Genomic DNA, 20,460 nt, shown 5'->3' with positions numbered 1-20,460 from the left:
AATATTTCCCAAATGATGTTTATTTAGTTATTATACAGTTTTACACTAGTAATTTGTACATTTATGAAGCTCTTTTGACACAACATGCATTGCAAATGTATAAAACGAAAGCTAACATGCACACATATGCAGTATCTTTACACCGCTGTGAGCACATCAGGTGAGGAGAATGACTGATTATTGTGACCTCATTTCCTCCAGACTCCGCCATTTGTCAAGCAAACACAGTTGTTACACAGGCTGCTGACTGGATGATTTGCTTGTCAGCGTAATCACAGTGGTGAATAATGTTAAGGGCAAAAAACACGTTTAAAACTATTTCTTTGTTTTTCGGTGTTGCTTTAACGTGTGGTAGCAACTGCGGCTCTGCATTACTCATCCTCCAGGGCTCACCTTGCCCCGGCCTGCCTGCCCCGGGGGACTGTCGGGGAGAAGCATCCTGAGGAAGGCCTCCTTAGAGAGTGTCTGGAGCTTCTCACCAGCGCTATTAACCACCTGGGACGGGTTCCTTAAATAGAGGCCCCTGAGAGAGAAAGAGACATGGAGACAAAGAGGGAGAGAAAGTGAGATATTAGCTGGAGGTTTCAAACAGAGCTCTTGTTTACTCCTGCTGATAAGGTGTGTTTTGGTGGATTGTGTTACAGGTAAGGTAAAGACACTGCTGTTGACACCTGGTGTTTAAATATGGCCAATTTTCTGATGATGCAGTGTTTTAAGGTGGTTGTCTATAAAGACTTTTTAAAAGGATTTTTCATCGTAATGCTGTGAAATAAGCATCTGTAGTTTATATACACTGAAAAAAAATATTCATTAGATTTACTTTTTTCAGGTAAGTGTTGCAATCAATTTATATGGGCTAAATTTAAACTAATTAAATACAGTAATGTTCAACTTAATTTATTTGTTTAAATTCAGCCCATATACAGTATGTATGGTTTGCAACGACTTACCTTAAAAACAACTTAGTAAATCCAATGAATTAGTCTTGTTGTGGTGTGCAGTTTTACAGTTAAAAAAAAACAAAACAAAAAAAAAATGTGTGTGCTAACACAGTGAAATGTAATCAATAAAATATGCATAATAAGCAATGCAGGTATATATACAGTAAATATTATTAGCCCCCCCCCTTTGATTTTTTTTTTAATTTTTTTTAAATATTTCCCAAATGATGTTTAACAGAGCAAGGACATTTTTACAACATGACTGATAATATTTTTTTCCTTCTGGAGAAATTCTAATTTGTTTTATTTCGGCTAGAATAAAAGCAGTTTTTATTTTTTTTAAAAAACATTTTAAGGTCAAAATTATTAGCCCTTTAAGCTAGATTTCTTTTCGATAGTCTACAGAACAAACCATCATTTTACAATAACTTGCCTAATTACCTTAACCTGCCTAGTGAACCTAATTGACCTAGTTAAGCCTTTAAATGCCTCTTTAAGCTGAATAGAAGCGTCTTGAAAAACATCTATAAAAATATTATTTACTGTCATCTTGGCAAAGGTACAATAAATTATTTATTAGAATTGAGTTATTAAAACTATTATTTGTAGAAATGTGAGGAGAAAATCTTTCCTGAGTTAAAAAGAAATTTCTAATAAACCGAATGTCTTGACTGTCTTGTTCCAAAGTGTAAGACCTCTTTACCTGTCCGCTTAAATTAGAAAGTAATATAAATGTTTTAAGTAGTGTACTTAAAAATATAGTTAAAACAAAACAGCAGTTTACACAAATAGTTTTGATCATGCTGACTTTGCTTTTGCCTTATAGCAATTTAATGTAAATAATTATAACTATTATAAACATTAAAACACATAAACATTATATGTATTTATTTAATTTAATTTTATAATTTCAGGTCAAGCCTATCGTGGACATGTGTTGAGAATTAGTCTGCTACAACACTTAAAAAATGCATTTAATTGTCCAGCGTAATTGTGATGTCCATGTCAAAAAAGATAAAAACAAGTAAATAAAAATTAATTAATTAATTAAATAATAATAATAATAATAATAATAATAATTATATATATATATATATATATATATATATATATATATATATATATATATATATATATATATATATATATATATATATATATATATATATATATTTATATAGAGTTGAAAGCAACATTTTTATTATTAAATTAATGATTAAATTATTATTAAATAAATTATTATCCCTTCTGTGAATTTATTGACTTATTTTTTATTATTTAATGTTCACAATATTTCTTACAATATTTTTCCTTTTGGAGAAACTCGTATTTATTTTATTTTAGTCAAAATAAAAGCAGTTATTAATTTTTAAAACAATCTTTAAGTTCAATATTATTAGCACCATTATGATTTTTTTTTTTTGGCTACAGAGCAATGACTGTTGTCCAACAACTTGCGTAATTAACCTAATTAACCTAGCTAAGCCTTTAAATGTCACTAAATGTCGCTGAATAGTAGTATCTTGCAAATAAACCAGAAATAAATATTACATAGCAAATAAATATTACATACTGGCATCATGGCAACAATGAAAGAAATCAGTTCTTATAACTTTTATGTTTAAATATGTGTTAACATAAATGTCAAAGGAGGGCTAATAATTTTGATGTTAACTTCTACATTTAAATTAGTTTAAAAACATTTAGAATATCAAAAGTAATTAGATTTAGCGTCTTTATGTTTAAAATCTGTTGTTTTAAGCATGAAAAGAACATTTATGCGACACACATTTTAGTGTCTGAAATAGTGGTTTTTGCATAAAATAAAACAGAATAAAACTCACGATTATATATTAAATAAAACACTAACAAACTTATTGTTCAACAAAAAAAAAAAAATGTATCAATTGCCTATCAAGAGAAATTCGATCAAATGTGCTTCCAACTACCTCTGGAACAAGTGGTTAAAAGTGGACAAATTCAAAACTTTTAAATCAGGGGTGTCCAGGAGGGCCGATGTACTGCATAGCTTAGCTTCAACTTCCTTTAACACACGTGCCTTGGAGTTCCTAGTATACCCAAACAGCTTGGTTAGCTGATTCAGGTGTGTTTAATTCGGGTTAGAACTAAAATATTCAGGACACCAGCCCTCCAGGACCGAGTTTGGACACCCCTGGTTTAGATCCTACAGTATATACACCAGTGTTTATTTAGCATTGCGCAATGTAGATTTACAGAAAATGCATCTTAACAGCAGGCATAAACGGAGCAAAAGTAACCTTGAAGTGTCTGTGTTTTATAATACTGCAGATGTGGGTTTCTACAGACAAAACAATCCAGGGGACTACAAGGCAGTGACAAAACACAGGATTATGGGTCATTGACTAAGGAACAGCCTTCACACAGTCATGATGTGACTCACTAGGGAACAAATCAAAACAGATCATCGCCCTCCTGTGCTCTGAAAGGACCAGTTCACATGAAATAGAAAATATGTCATCGTTTACTCACACTCATGTTGTTTCAAACCTATATGATGATTTTTTTAAACAATACTCTGGCTTTTTTTAATATAACAAAAGTGAATGAAGATGAGGGCTGTGTTGCAGCTCTAAAATGTCAAGCACTATGAATCATAAAACTGGTTCACATGGACTATTTACCAAGATTTTCAAAGCCAAAAATAGCTTTGTGCGAGGAACAGACCAAAATGTAAAGGATTAGTTCACCCAGAAATGAAAGTTCTGAACCCTTGTGTCATTCCAAATCTTATAAGCCTTCGGAAAACAAATGAAGATCTTTTTTTTTTAAATCTCAAAGATTCTTGTCCCTTCATTGAAAGTCTGATGCTTCGTAATTTTCAGAAACAGATAAATGTAAATCAAGTGGTTCAGTCTAGTTATTCTGTGGAGAATGATCACTTCATGGGATTAACAGATATAATTTAGCCATTTGTTTGGATGTAGACAATGATAGTGAGAAAAAACGAACTGGCTATTGAGAAAGCTAAAATGTGCTATGTCACACAAAAATGTACTTTGTTGGTTTAAACAGACACATTAGATACACTCAAAAATTATTTTGCTGGTTGTTCAAACTACTTATTTAAAATGAGCTGAATAAACCTAATTCTTGAAGTATTTTAGGGGTCAACTTAATTGTTTTATATTAAATTCACTTAAATTTGCAAAAAAAAAAATTACACACACACACACACACACACACACACACACACACACACACACACACACACACACACACACACACACACACACACACACACACACACACACACACACACACACACACACACACACACACACACACACACACACACACACACACACACACACACACACACACACACACACAGTTGAAGTCAGAATTATAGAATTATTAGCCCCCCTTTTATTTTTTATTTTTTTTTATATTTCCCAAATGATGTTTAACAGAGCAACACAATTTTCACAGTATGTCTGATAATATTAAATATTAAACTTATTTGTTTTATTTTGACTAGAATAAAAGCTGTTTTTAATTTTTTAGAACATTTTTAAGGGACAAAATTCTTAGCTCCTTTAAGCTATATTTAAATATATATCATTAACCTAGTTAAGCCCTTAAAATGTCACTTTAAGCTTTATAGAAGTGTCTTGAAAAAATATTTAGTCAAATATTATTCACTGCTAACATGGAAAAGTTAAAATAAATCAGTTATTAGAAATGAGTTATTAAACTATTATGTTTAGAAATGTGTTGAAAAAATCTCTCCGGGTAACAGGGGGGCTAATAATTCAGGGGAGCTAATAGTTCTGACTTCAACTGTATAGTATGTTAACTTAATTGATTTGATGAAGGAATTGTGTGGAACCCAGCTTTTTTTTATTGTGTAGAAGGATGGAAATCTCTGTTCAAATAATAAAAGATTATTAAAAATGTCTTTATTTGTGTTCTGAAAATAGATGAAAATCTTTTGGGTTTGGAATGACATGAAGTTGAGTAAATGATGACACAAGTTTCAATTTGGAGTGAACTAACCCTAAAGTCTGAATATTCTGAATATTTTGACCATGTTGGTAGAGAGAAAGCAAGGTCTGATTCATCAATAAATCATATTGGTCTGAATAAATTTTTCTGACAAAATAATCCAGTCACAGCTCATTAAAGTGAAAGTAACTGGTGGAAAAACAACTTAAATGCTCTGTTCATCTCATAACACTTGTACAGATACATTTTTGTGCTCATATAGCATAAATAATAGCAACAGTTTATTGAATTATTTTCCAAATATTTCTCAAGTGATGTTTAACCAAGCAAGGAATTATTTTCCAAGGTATTTCCTATCATTTTTATACATTTGAAGAAAGGTATTTCCCTTTCTTCAAATGAAAGTTTTTTTTTTTTTTTTTTTTTAGTTTGACTGGAATTACATAAATAATAATAAAAAACATTTCCCAATGGCTTGCCTAATTAACTGAACTTGCTTTGGTAACATAATTGCCCTAGTTAAGCCTTTAAAATGCACTTTAAACTAAACACTAGTATAACCCACTGGTCCTACTGCACCCATACCAGTCTGAGCTGGGACTGAACCAGTGATTCTTTGTATAGGAGTCAGTTGCTCTAACAAGGAGCCTAAAGACCATTGGCCTCTAGCAATTGTCACTAGAACACATTTAGAGGTCAGAGGAGTAAGATTTACCTGCATAGCCCTTTGCTAGCTGGCTTCCGTTACATTCACCCCCCTAAACTTCACTCACATCCTGGATGAACCAGCGATTCTTTGTATGGTTGCTTTAAGAAGAAGGCTAAAGACCAAGACTAGCTGGCCTCTGTTACACTAGTAACTATTAAAATAGCATATACTGTTATCATGGCTAAAGACTAAATAAATTGCTATTAGAAATTACTTATTAAAACTATTAAGTTTAAAAAAGTGTCAAATTTTTTTCCCCATTTAACAGCACTTTGGAAATATTGGAAAATAATCGTATAATAATTGTGCTATATTACAGGAAAAATGAGCTGAGAGTGAGTAAATGATGATACATTGTTATTTGTGTGTGAACTGCCTCATTAAAGGAGTCATAAAAGTGCCATTTCTACAAGACAACAGGGGAAAGGAACAAGACGGTGAATAGTTCAGGGCCAGGTAATGATCCAACTACCTCGATTTCCTCAACAGTGTCTTTAGAAGCAAAGACAACACCTCTGAGCGACTGAGGCGGAAATAAAGAGGAATAAAAGAAACAGATTAAAAACACACAGCTTTAAATCGATTCAGCGTCCTCTTTTGTTTCTGAATACCTGACAAGAGACAAATATGAATTTGCATCAAATATCGCCTGCGTCAGGAGAACGTCAGTATCTCCCCGTAAGCTTGTCAATCATATCAGGTCTCTGCTTTAATCGTCAGAGAAACATTTGCTTGGCCTTCGCTCTGATAATGCAAAGTGGCAGGTGTCAAGTAGATTCTGTCTGGATTCTGTATGACGGAGTTTATATAATACGTCTGCTGACATCGATCTTCTCCGAGCCACTGCCAGTAATTCATGTGTTACTGACCTAAAAGGTTTCCTGAATGTCACTGATATGCAGAGGTTCTGGTCAGACATTTGCTATTTTTCCATCCACCCATTTTTAGGTGCATTTTAAAACATTACAATAAAAAAAAAATGTTTCATGAAAACTAGGGTTGTTCCGATACCGATTCTAGTATCGGAAATACTAAAATGCTTAAAAACATGGTATTGAATCGGTTTATGGTTTCAAAGACTCGCCGATATCGATCCCAGAATTTTTGTAGTATTGGTGAGTCTTTGAAACCTTAAACCCATCCGATACCATATTTTTAAACAAGACATATGCCTGCCAGTTTTGTTTAACGCTGCAAACCCTACTGCTCAGTATGCAAATACAGGAAGATGTGCTTTGTTGCCAAAACAACCTTGTTAGAGGTTATTTTTCTATATTATTCATATACATTTTTTATATTTCTTTATTCTTTGCTTTGATTTATATACATACACACACATATAAACATAGCTGTATACAGTTTCTACAAATAAACACTTAGGTATCGGTTCAGTACTCTGTATCGGCCGATACCATGAGCTAAGGTATCAGAATCGGTTTCTGGAAGGAAAAAAAAGGGTATCCAGAAAATCCCTAATGGGAACACCAAAATGCACATATAATTTAAAAATTTGCATCAAAACATACCAAATTTTTACCTGATAATAAAACATGTGCATAAACTAAGATTGTAAAAACATTTATTGATGAATTCCAGCATTTGCATCAAAAAAGTCCTGTGACTGATTTAACAGATCATGTAATACCTAAAATGAGGGTGATTGGATGGCATTAATGAACAAGCTAGCAGACTGACCACACCATAGAACATCAGAAATTTAGGTTTGATCATTCTAAAATCCCTCAGTCAAAGGGGTTCGGGATTATTACTGTATTAAAATTACATATTATGACTGCACCAGCCCAAAAACAGTCTCGAACCTACAAAAGCCACCTTGTGTTCATCGTGTTTAATCCATTTACTTGTTTAAGTATTTTATTACATAAGAAAAAGGCACACAGCATTGGTCCTCAACCTTTTTATCACCGCGGACTGGCCAACACTTGACAATTTTTAGCAATCTCATCATGCCACTTACAGGCGCAAGCCACACGACTTCATTGGAAATAATGTACTCTGCGAACTCTAGAAAAGATGCGATATGTAAAGACCACCGTCATTTGCGATCTCCAGCAGTTGATCATCTTGCACAGACATGCTAGATTCACCTGATTTGTTGACAAATGGGTTGCGGATCTATTCCTGGGCAGTTTGCGGGTCCTTCACTGGGCCTTTTCCCCTTTCCAAAGACAGTCTGTTTCTTACTCGTTTTGCTGCTTAAGTGACCGAAATGAACCAAGAGAGTATGGCCATTTTTCAAAATTAAAGATTGTTCAAAGGCCAGTGAGGCCAGCAGGGGGCGCCCAACCTGCGGTCTGTGTGGGTCCTAATGCCCCAGTATAGTGAAGGGGACACTATACTGCTTAGTGAGCGCCGTCTTTCGGATGAGACGTTAAACCGAGGTCCCGACTCTCTGTGGTCGTTAAAAATCCCAGGATGTCCTTCGAAAAGAGTAGGGGTTTAACCCCAGCATCCTGGCCAAATCTGCCCACTGGCCTCTGTCCATCATGGCCTCCTAACCATCCCCATATTCAATTGGCTTCATCACTGTCTCCTCTCCACCAATCAGCTGGTGTGTGGTGTGCGGTCTGGCGCAAAATGGCTGCCATCGTGTCATCCAGGTGGATGCTACACACTGGTGGTGAATGAGGAGAGTGAGGAGATTGAGGAGAGAGTGAGGAGAATGAGGAGATCCCCCCCCCATTGTGTAAAGCACTTTGAGTGCCCAGAAAAGCGCTATATAAATGTAAGGAATTATTATTATTATTAAACTCCGATAATAAATAAAACACATATGATTAATGATTTCTTGTGCGGCCAGGTACGAATTGATCCACAGATCTACAGTACTGGTGGTTGAGGAACACTGTTCTACGGCAGTAAATTTAATTTTTATTTTTGATATTCGGCGCCAGTTTATTAGCAAGTGACTAAACGTTCTCGTTGACTCATTGGATGAAAACTGCTTTATTTGCAATTCTTTTTTCCAATATTCCAGTTTTATGCATCAAATTTGCGTCTTCGGATGGAAACACAGCTATTTACATATCACTAGGAACTTTTCTCCAGCTTCAATGTTACATAAGATGCATTAGTCATTTAGAGCTACTTACCTAAAGTCTCTAGCTTGCCCTTGATCTTCCAGCAAGTGCTCATTTTCTCCTTTCTTCCAGCCAGTTGAATACTTTTCACCTTGTGATTGGCAGCTAATAGAGAGCTTCTCTCGTCCTCCCATCGGAGTGGTGTCCGTAGGAGAGATGATGTAGATTTTCGAGGGGTCAATGGAGCTGGAGTTCTTCGAACATCGCTCAGAGGGGCTTCCAGAATGACGTGAGCCACTGGAGGATAACAATGAAAAGATGAAAATGAAACGGCTGAATGAACAGCTGATTGATTATCTAATGGCAATGCCTGTCTAAGCACGAACTATTAATTATCAGGTTTTAAAAGCATTCTTGTCAAGGCAAGAATGAGTAAAAATTACAGCGGGAACACCAATAAATGCAATGCTTTCTGCATAGTCAGAGTCATTTTAGTATTTTAATATAAAATTGTAGCAATTATTAAGATTTTTGAATTGTCTTTTTTTAAATTCCATTTTTATTAATATTTTGTCAGTGTCAATAGCATGGTGGCCAGTGTGCCACCAAGTGTAACCAAGTGTGTCACCAAGTGTGACCAAGTGTATTTGTTTTGTTATTAAATATGACAAAAACATGCTTTTATTGATATTATTTCTAAAAACTTTGTGTTGTAATTTATATTACATTACTGAAAGCCATTTCTTATGTTTTTAGTCAATAGTAACAACACAACAAGATGATACTGTCATGTTATAGATATAGTCTTGAGAAAATATGGACTGCAATGGAAAATGCTCCAGGTTTGATAAGATGGTTTTTGGCTGTATCAAATCACCTTAGCTTGGCACTCTTAAGTCACTTCGGCTTTATCAAGCTTCATCTGCATCCTACTGTATTCAGACTCACATCAAAGCAATACCTTTTCATTGTATAACTGACCTAAGCTTTTAAAGTCAACCCATCAGGATAAGGCACACTGCTCGTCTTTATAAGCAGCACAGTCCAAAGACAGAATGTCAAAAAGCTTAACTTATTACTTAGCCCTTGTGTATTGTTCAAATTTACAACTTTTTTTTTGTTGCGTTGGGGGCTGTTTTTGTCCAATTGACTTACATTATAACCACATATTTTTATTGCAAAGCCATGACAGCATATAATCATGAGTGTTTTTGGTTATCCCTGTTGGGAAGAGGTAAAATGTGTAATTAAAAAAAATCTTTTTATTGTTTTAGCATAAGAAAATAAACAATTACATAAACAGAACAAAAATGCATTTTCACAATACACAAACAGTCAGACACAACATAGTACAATATCATCCAGAAAGCAAAAGAGAAAAAAAAAATTTATTAAATATATTAAGAAAAATAATGATAATAATTTACAGAGAAACGTGTAGGCTCCACAACTTGACATATGCTAAAACCATTCCCACCTATAATGAGTTACAAGTCAGCATGACTGATATAAAACATAATTTGGGTTTCAGATTTTAAAAACTATGTTTAATTTGTTTGCCATCCCATATTGCATTTCTTCCATGGGCAAAACATAACTTAAGCTCCTAATCCAGGATTCAAAGACAGGCACGTGATCTGACTTCCAATTTTGTAAAATTATTTTCTTTGCTAATATCATACACAAAGATACTGCCCGTGATGAATATTTATCTCCTATTTCTGAGGTGCCTCCAAAAATACTCAATTTTGGCTCTGGTGCCAGATCAATCCTGTATACTTCAGATTTAAAATTAATAACGTATTGCCAAAATGAGCTATTTTTATGGCATGACCAGAATGAATGAGTCAATATACCTTCAAAATTTTACATTTATTGCACAATAAGGAAACACTTGGGAAAATCTTATTTATTTTTACTTTTGAATAATGAATTCTGTAGATAACATTAAATTGAATCAGTCTGTGTCTCGCGTTGATAGAGCAATCATGAATTTTGGAAAGATAATCTTTCCATAAAATGTGTAATTTTTATTGTTGTTTATGAGTTGGCAGCTCCAACCACTTGATAGGCTTGTGCAAAAAGTTTCTGGCTTTTACATAGAGTTCTAGGAAGTAAATCAGCAAATTATAGCGTGCATGTTTAAAGACACACTATGTTTACTATGTTCTGACAGCTGAGCTGCGTATTTTTTTTTCAAACATATCAAATAAATGAGCAAAAATCTCTTACACACTCAAACACATGCTCGCACAATGTACTCTATATAAAAGCTCCAGATTTTTTGCACTGTAACTAATAATCACCTGTAAGAATATCAAATATTACCTCATCCCAACAGGAAAAAACCACCAACAATCAAGAATCCATGATTATATGCAGTCATGGCTTTGCAATCAAAAATGTCATTATAGTGGGAGTCCATGGGGCAAAAACAGCCCCCAACATAACAAAAGGGTAATACATTTGCCCAGTGTGTATTGTTGAGTTAAAAAAAAATAAATTCCCACACATTTTCCCAAAATATGCATAAAAATTTTTTTGTCAAAGATCAAACCATTTGCTGAAACACAGAGAAAGTAGTGGCCAAATTAATCCTCAAAATCTTCTCAGTGTGGATTATACATCCCCAACAGCACACAAGGTTTAAAGCAACAAGAACAAAATAAGAAAAACAAGTAATTTTTTGTTAATATTTGGCTCCTAATTTCTGTCCCTCTACTGAAAGTCTTTTTACCAAAAAAAAAAAGCTTCAAAACCAAGCGAGATCAAACCACATAATGAACAGCTTTAATTTAGTCTATTTTTCAATAATAATCTCTCAATAGTTTTAACATTGGTTGCAAATAACTTTTAAAAAAGCCAAAATGTAAAACGTTCATCATCAAATCACCATTTCTCTTCAGAACATTAAAGTATTTATTTCTAATCTCTTAACAGATATTTTGATGTGACAATTTTAACCGACTTTAAACTGAAGACATAAAATCTCTCAGAAGAGAATTAACTAGGCAGTTGTAGTCAAGCATTCACAAAAAAAAAAAAAAAAAAAAATTCTACATGAATTTTACACTCTCTTCTTATCTCACCTGGAAAGTGATGAAATCTCGCTCAGATCTCCTGTGCTTCCATCCGTGGTGTGACCGGTGGGTGTAACGGGCGCATATCCCTGAGACAGGAACATCTTTGCCCTTCCTTCATCCGTCTCGCCATCCTCCTGGTACTCCAGAGGCCACGGGAGTCCCGTATCAACCCTCCCGTCCCGCATGGCCATCCGTGAAGGTCCAACTCCGGCCAAGGGCAGGGCAGGGGGTGGAGGGGGCATACAGGGTGCTGTATCTATGCCGCTGTCAGTTGATGCACCTTTGATATAGGTGAGTCCTAAGGACTCTGGATCCATTGGGTCTCCAGATCCAAAATGTTTCTCGTCGCTGCCGCTGGAAGCATTGCTGGAGAGGGTGTTGTTACTGGAGTGGCTGGAGCAATGGCTGTGGCAGCTCTTCTCACGGCTCTGGAAGATTATTGAAGTGTTAGTGTTTTGGCTGAGTAAGACTGATTATTGTTTTTTTTTTTTTTATATAAACTGTCTAAGCAAGGGCTGAGTTTGATCAAACATCTAGTAAAAAGAGAAATATGCTATTAAAAACACAGTTGAAGTCAGAATTATTAGCCACCATATATATATGTTTCCCCAATTTCTGTTTAAAAGATTTCTTCAACACATTTCTAAACATAATGTTTAATAACTTATTTCTAAAACATATAGCTTAAGGTGCTACTAATACTGACCTTAAAATGTTTGTTAAAAAAATTAAAAACTGGTTTTATTCAAGGTGAAATAAAACAAATGAGACTTTCTTCAGAAAAAAAAAATTATAGTAAATACTTTGAAAAATTCCTTGCTCTGTTAAAAATAATTTGGGAAATATTTGAAAATGAAAAAAAAAATATATTTTTTTAAATAATAAAAATAAAAATAAAAACAAATAAAGAAATAATGCTAATATTAATGGATAATAATTGTGACTTTAGCTGCAGATAAACTTAAAATAAAATATTACTGTAGTATTTCAATTAATTAAAACTAAAGAAAAAAATGTGGTATCACTTTAGAATAATGGTACATCAAATAATGTTTTTACTTACATTAACAAAGTATCAATAATCTGGTAAAGCATCTATTAATAATAGATCAACATTGACTAATGCATTATTAACATTAACAACGTTAATGCAGAGTGAGTTAACATGAACTAACGTTAACGAAGATTAATAAATACCATAATATATGTATTACTAATTGTTTGTTAATGTTAGTAAATACATAACGTGCTATTTCAGGCTTTCCTCCTGGATTTTGCCTACCCAAATTCAAAAGCTTCATAAATCCACATGCAGAGGTGTAAACGCAAAAGTGTGGTATCATTTTAAAGAAAACCAGTTGAATTTTCATAAAACACTGTCGAAAACACTATTGACTTTTTGTAAACTCAAATTTGAAAGTGTACCTTTTAGGTTCTGTGTGGTGTAGGTTGCTGTAACTAATTTTGGTGGTTCCTGCACATGTCAGTAATCATATGAAAAAAGAAAAATGTCTCGATCACAATCTATGCAAAAGTTAATCTATTCCAACTAATGAGAGTACGGAACAACTTTTGGAGGTAATGGGCCAGTACGGACCTTCAAAATTTAAAGAATGCAGAAGTACATGATGTCACGGACCTGGTACCGGGTACACAGAGTTTAGGAGGGTGGACCATTATTTCAAAGTGTTGCCACACTGCATAAAATTATATGATTAATTAGTTCTGACAACATATGTTAATAGGTCATGCAACTTATTAAACCAAGTTAATTTTGTTCTAACCTAGTTTTATAAGCTAAGCAAGCTGCTTTAAGTCAAGTTTGTTGGACTCTGAAGGTTGATTTGATTCGGCTAAGACAAAAGGATTTTTACAGTGCATTAATGTCATATTATAATGCCGTAAAAATAATATAAATATTATATAATGATAATAAAAATACTGCTTTGATTCAATAAAAAAGCGAGAAAGAAGGTCAAATTTGTTATCAATTTATGGCTTTAGTTTTATTTGTATTTTGATTTAAATTTGCATAATTGGTGGTCAAGAAAAAACTCTTTACAATACATAATCCATATTCACACATTCACACAACTACTTTCATGTATTTAATATATTTAGAGACACTTTCTTTCTGTCTTTCTTTAAAAAATAAATAAATAAAAATAAACCTAGAAGGTCATGCTAGGTCATGCTACAAGACAGACAAACCATTTCATCAAAAAGTACCATTTGTTTACTTTACAGTCAAACTTCAGCCCAACAAAAATGGATGATGTAAGAACTGGAGCACTAAAGTGAATTTAGCAAAGCAATAACAGCACAAGATAGAAGAACCAGTTCTGCACCATTACCACCTACTGTAACCAATCTCATGGAAAATAAATAATTGATTACACCGTTAAATTGCATCATCTAAATTTAAGCCCTTTCGAATGAAAGGAAAGTGGATGATTTTTAAACTTTAATGCATGGTTTGCTCTGAAAGATCTACTATGCTGCGCCATTTCCAAAGCCCCCCCCGGCTAAAGATGTGGTCAATACACTATCGCAAAAAGCTGTCAGTTCTGTGAATCAAGCAGTAGAGGAATGTAGGCCATTGCATAAGCAACAGAAGATAAACATGATGGTACATCCTGCAGCATCAACACCGGCTGCAGGCGGCAAGGGTAGAATGACCTTTTCTGGCTTGATAAATCAGGTGGATTCACACTTAACCTGATGAAACAGGCTCCAGACTTTGGTGCTATCTATCGCACCATGAAAGAAAGAATGTGCAGTGTGGTATTCAGTAACTGCACCGGCGTCTAGTTTCTTACGTCAATTCCCACAGGGATTGCATGACTGGATGTGACACTACGAGCCATCTGCCATAGACGTCGCCCCCCTTTCCTGCAAACCAATGACCTGCCCACTACAACTACCCACCCATACGGAGAAATGTGCCGCATTTGCTATGCTGCCAACAACACGTTCCTGACTAATGTGGTCACTGCACCCATCAGCCACATATAAACACACAAACCCTTGCATCGACTCGCATGCATTCGCTCAGCATATGCTCCTGTTGCTGTACAGTACAAGTCATGTGTTGCGTCTTACAGAGACTCACATTGTTAAAATGCATGTCATGTAAGTGAATATGTTGGAAAGGCTGCACATGTTGGAGTTCCAATGTTTTTAATTATGAAACAGGCGATATTTAAAAGAAATGTTCACTACATATTGCTACTTGGTTGCCACTGGAAAAGCAAACCAGATACCTTTCAAATTTATGATTCTTGGTCACTTCCATAGGAAATACATAAAAGAACTTTCTTGATGTCTTTGCAGGAGCTTTCAGTCCTACTTAATTCCTTATTGGAAAACCGCTTCAAAATAATGCTTGTTATTTTGATTAGTCATTTGTTTTCACTTTTTTTAAATAAATTTTTACCTCCTGTCCTTTCATTTCTATACATTCTGTAACATTAGGTACACAGCTAATCTGATCTGATATGATGTGATGTTCACAAATATTATTTTTGTTTTTGGGTGAGTTTTGGATAACACAAATTGTAAGGGCTAGCATTAATATGGTTGGGACAGAGCACCTATAGCACTTTCCTTGCATTTGAATAGGCCCACTTACATACTGTGTGGCAAGATGTCATTGGGCTCTATTTTAACGAACTAGGCGCAAAGTCTACAGCATATGGTGCGAAAGCATTAAGGGTGTGTCCAAATCCACTTTTGCTATTTTAAGGATGGAAAAATATGCTTTGTGCCATGGCACATGGTCTGACAGTTCTGTGTTTATTCTTTTAATGAGTTGTGGGTGTGTTTTGAGCATAATGTGCATTAAACCAATCAGAGTCTCATCTCCCATTCCCTTTAAGAGTCAGTTGCGTCACGCCATTGTGCATTTGCTATTTACATGGCAGACTTTGTAAGTGGAAAAACTGAATGCTTCACTAGCAAGAAAACAGCTAAACAGATCATCTGCAGTGCAAGGATAAAGAATGAGCCTCCTCCATTCAGCCTTTTTACTTTCTCCTTACACTTTGCTCCTTTTCTTTCATGGATAAGAAAATGGTGTTGTACACACTCCACTGAAGACATCCATTAGCCTACATAATTAATATTGTTACTATTTTTAACTATTTCTAAATTTAGTTATAATTTCCAGCAAACAAACAAATTTAACAATAATTATGAAGTGTGGTCAAAAAACTTGGGAGTTATATCCAAACACAAATCCTATTTTTATACCCCATATTGTGATGCATACGTCTCCAAAACCCAACAGGTGAACAAATCTAAACTTTTTTTTATTAAAACAAATACAATTAAATATGCATATTTAAAATAATACTGCTAATAAAAATAACATTATGCAAACGCAAATTGTCATGAATGAACTGAAAAATGGCATAGATGCATGAAAAGGGCATGGAGGTAGTGGTTTTTATATTTTTGTAGAAAATAATCATGTTGGTAACATTTTAGTCCTTTATTTTTTTTTTATATGTATATATGTGTGTACTGCTGTACATCCTGTGTGTTTTAAGCATTTTAACCTGCATAGGTGCATAACTAATGTGCTCTGCGCTGGACTTTAGACCTTCTTTTAGATGGTCAATGGCACGCTCTATTTCAGTTCTTGAAAATAGCAACGCACCAACAATGCGCCTTAACACACTTCTATTTTAGAACGGCACATCCATGAGTCCACAAAGTGGCGCAAATGGATTTGCTATTTAAACAACATACGAAAATTACTATGGCACTGGTCTGAAAATAGCAACAAATTGCGCCAAACACATCTTGCGCCTTATTGCACCAGGCGTATGATAGGGCCCTTTATGTTCATAAAATGGTAGATGAAAAGCACCCAAGTGACCTACTACTTCATAAAGTTCTTAAGTGCATTTATGTCGGACACTTTACTATCCCATGAGTCCATTTAAGTGCATGTAAAAATTGAAGTGACACAACTGATGCAGGTTAGTCATGTGAAAACATCATGGCGGATGTACAGTACTATACCTATATACTTTATTTAATATTAAGAATGTAACAATAGCTATGTGGGAATAGGGGTTACATGCCACATAGTTCTAGGAGCTCATTTATAGGAACTAGCCATCAGGTTGGTCCATTGAGAAATTATTTTTTTGACATCAAGCAATATATTGTAGAAAATCAACAACTGGATGAAAGAGGACACTGTGATCTGAGCTGTTTATTGATTGTATCATGAGTTTTATGATAATGGAAATGGAATGTGGACATATAAATTATGACTGAAAGAGCAAAAAGGATTAAACCAACCAACCACAATCTGGAAAACAGGTAAATACAGATATAATTACCTTCTTGCATGTGTATGCCTACAGTAACACTTATGACAATGATTGTATGGCATGCATTCACCCAATAAACATACACTCAAGTCAGTTCCAAATAGTACCTGTTAGTAGGCTGGGTTGTTATGCTATTATGCAGGGTTAAACCTTATTCTGAACTAGAAGTCATTTAGGGTGCTTTCACATCTGTAGTTCGCTACATTTAGTCCGGACCGAGGGGAATAAATGATACATTGTTGCATTTTCTGCCGTCTTTGGGTCGTTTTCACACCTCACTGCTGGCTTTGGTCCGAACCAATTGAAAAGAACCAAAATGCACTCATCTGACAAAATCCACATCACTCATTGGCCAGATGTTGTTGAACAAAGTTCCGAAACTCCATGTTGATTGGTCAGAATTCACGTGCGGGAAAATGCTATTGAACTCCCGCAGGTAAACAAACCGGCAGACACAAAATGTCGCTTTTAACTATGGAGGGACGACTGCATTGACTGATTGTATCCTTGCTTTAGACAAACTATACATTTCGAGAATGAAGCACGGCCAAGGCTGGAAAACAATGTTTTAATGCATCGCAAGTCACTTTAGGAGGAGGTGTGAATTAATTTAGCTAAACTGCGACATGGTCATCTTGCGGAAATATAAGCAACGATCCATCAGGTAATGTATTTCCCTCTCTTTCTCTGTTGGTAAAGCGATTTCAACAAATATTTTTCCTCCATATCCCATGTTGCACAGTGCATCGGCCTACGGCAGCTGGATTAGTCCAAAAGGCGCAGTACTTTTTGAGGTTGGTTCTGTTTTAGTTCAGATCATATTCTCACCACAAACGAAACGCTCCAGGGTTCATTAGAAAGCGTACAGAGACCAGCTCTTCAAGCAGATCTCGTCCACTTTTTTGGTCCGCTTTTGGTGCGCACTCGAGTACGATAGCATTCACACCTGTCCAAACGAACTGCACCAAGAGGGAAAACGAACTCCAGTGCGATTCAACCGAACTAAGTGCGGCAGCTGTGAAAGCACCCTTAGAGTCCCAAAATGGTATTATTATAACTAAAATCACTTAAATACATTGTAAACATCTTAAAAAGTAGGAAAGTCCAACAATAGTTATATTAACTACAGTTAAATCTCTGATTATTTATCTTTATTTTGTTCAAAAAGGAAACTAACCCGAGGGAATTTCCCAGGTGAGTCTTTGGCCCCCTGTCTCTGTAGACCCCTGTTGAGGATCTTGGTGGATGGGATGTGCCACTTGGCTTCAGGAACACATGGCGATCCTGAAAGTCATGGATGTGATGTTACTGTCATTGATTGGTGCACAATTAATGATTAAACTAATTAGCCTATCTTAACCTACAGGTGTCAATTCTAGTTCCTGGAGGGCCGGAGCATTGCACAATTTACTTTTAACCCTAATTAAAACACACCTAATCAAACTAATTGAGTCCTTCAGGCTTTTTGAAACCTCCAGGTAAGTGTACTGGAGCATGGTTGAAACTAAACTGTGCAGAGCTGCGGCCCTCCAGGAACTGGAATTGACACCTGTGTCTTAACCCATTGATTTACTGAAATTGAATGTCTTGTGTGTAATTTAATGCAGCTTGTTGCATTTATAAAACAAGTAAATAAGCCAGTTAAAGTGGGAAATCATTTCTATAATTCATCTGAAAGTAATGAAGCTTAATCTGCACTGGAGCTTGAGGAAAAACAATGCTTGTGTACCAGCAGATCGCGTCCTCTCCAGTTTGTGCTCTCTTTCTCCATCCTTTTCCTCTGGCTGGTCATGAAGGGCAGGTGATTGTGATCTATGAGACAAACAGACAGTGTTAGAGTGTAGATGTTTGCTGCATATATTCTTAGACATTAATGATATTTTAGTGTTGCTACCAAAGCATGTTGCATAAGCTTGAATAATGCATTTCATATGAAAGGACAATGTCTAACAGTAGGCTTTTCACACTACACTTACCCTCAGGTTACAGTCATGCTTTTAACCCTGGGAAAAGGAACGTTTCACACTTTAATTTAGCAGGGGTGGGTTTCACTTAAATGCAGTGTTTGTGACACCTCTGTTGTTTTAACTGCACAATGTGACGTCGGACATGTGGTGCATACCAATGCAAGACTGTAGATTACAGTAAAAAGCTTAGCACTCTACAGTTAATCATACTTCATCTGCATGCTTCAGGGCAGTGAGAGAGTTATTTCAGTGTTATTTTTAGAGACCATTTATTTTTTACCTTTATAATCAGAAAAATACATTCAGCAGTAGGGCTGCACAATATTGGAAAAATCTGATATTGTGATATTTTATTTATCTGCGATATATATATTGCAATATGCTGCATGAATTGATCACCAAATGATTGAATAGCACTATTTAGAAAGAATTTATGGTCATGCTTTATTTTAACGTTTACTTCTCGCTATTAGCAAATCATTAACTATGACTTTTGCTTCAAGTAACTAAGTCCTAATTTGCTCCTTGTTAATAGATATCAAGGTATTTTAGATATTGGGTTAGGGTTGCAGAATATAATCATGCAGATATTTAGTTTATAAATACTATTAAGCAGCCAATCTATCAATAACATGCATGCTAATAAGCAGTTATTTAATAATAAGAGTTGGTCCCTAAAGTGTCACCAAATTTATTAATTTTGATTGATTAGGAGGATTCTGTAAGGAAGTGAGTGATGCATAAAATGTAATAAACAAATTACAAGCATAGATAAGTACAATTAAGCAAAGATGAAAGTGAATTAAGCAGTGAATCCTTTGTGGTTTTGTATATATAAATGTAAAAAAGTTACACTGCAAAGGCTATTCCTGTATTCATTAAACTTTCAATTGGCAAAGGGCCTTGTGCCTGAATACTTTGATCTCTCACAGGCCAAATCCAAAAACATGTTGTGGTTAAATTCTGCAGTGACTTTACAAATATTATGTTCTGAATTGTGACTTTTGCTCAAATATAATCCCAACTCATTGCAATATGCGATGTGACTGTTGCGGATGCACACATTGCGATATCAATGTCGAAATGATATACTGTGCAGCCCTATCCAGCGGATACATTTTCTGGCAATCAGCAATACTATAATATGAAAATATGCAATGCTAGATCCTTCATTCTTAGGTTGCATACTGCTTTTGTCTAGTAAAAGACTCATCGCAGATACACAAATGAGAAAGTTAACTCAAATGAAAGTGATGATGATATAAAAACTAAATGTTCATTTATATTTTTGTTAAGTGAAATGAAAACACTGAATTTCACAACAAAAAACTTCTTCCACTAAGATATTAGCAAAAAAGCTACCTCAGCAAAATAACATATCAACAGT

At 34.9% G+C, this 20,460-nt stretch overlaps 1 protein-coding gene across 7 annotated transcripts in view; it reads right to left on the bottom strand.

Annotated features, from left to right (window-relative positions):
* Positions 1-20,460, bottom strand: part of sipa1l2 (signal-induced proliferation-associated 1 like 2) — a 148,518-nt gene that overhangs the window by 26,734 nt on the left and 101,324 nt on the right. For 4 of the 7 annotated variants that reach the window (XR_012386775.1, XM_073915855.1, XM_021479611.2 and 1 more), the window contains 5 exons: positions 18,836-18,918; positions 18,284-18,390; positions 11,768-12,189; positions 8,751-8,975; positions 394-523 (listed from right to left, as the gene is read on the bottom strand). Coding sequence is in view for 5 of the 7 variants with exons in the window: in XM_073915855.1 (XP_073771956.1) it covers positions 394-523; positions 8,751-8,975; positions 11,768-12,189; positions 18,284-18,390; positions 18,836-18,918 (967 nt within the window). In the remaining 2 variants the exon portion in view is untranslated. Of the gene's footprint in view, positions 1-393; positions 524-6,109; positions 6,161-8,750; positions 8,976-11,767; positions 12,190-13,780; positions 16,252-16,294; positions 18,391-18,835; positions 18,919-20,460 lie in introns of those variants that run through there. The other 3 variants (XM_068224163.2, XM_009306150.4, XR_012386776.1) reach the window with 2 other exon arrangements.

The sequence above is a fragment of the Danio rerio genome, chromosome 11, assembly GCF_049306965.1.
Source record: "Danio rerio strain Tuebingen ecotype United States chromosome 11, GRCz12tu, whole genome shotgun sequence".
In the NCBI taxonomy this organism is placed as follows: domain Eukaryota; kingdom Metazoa; phylum Chordata; class Actinopteri; order Cypriniformes; family Danionidae; genus Danio; species Danio rerio.
This window is presented reverse-complemented; position numbering and strand designations above follow the sequence as displayed.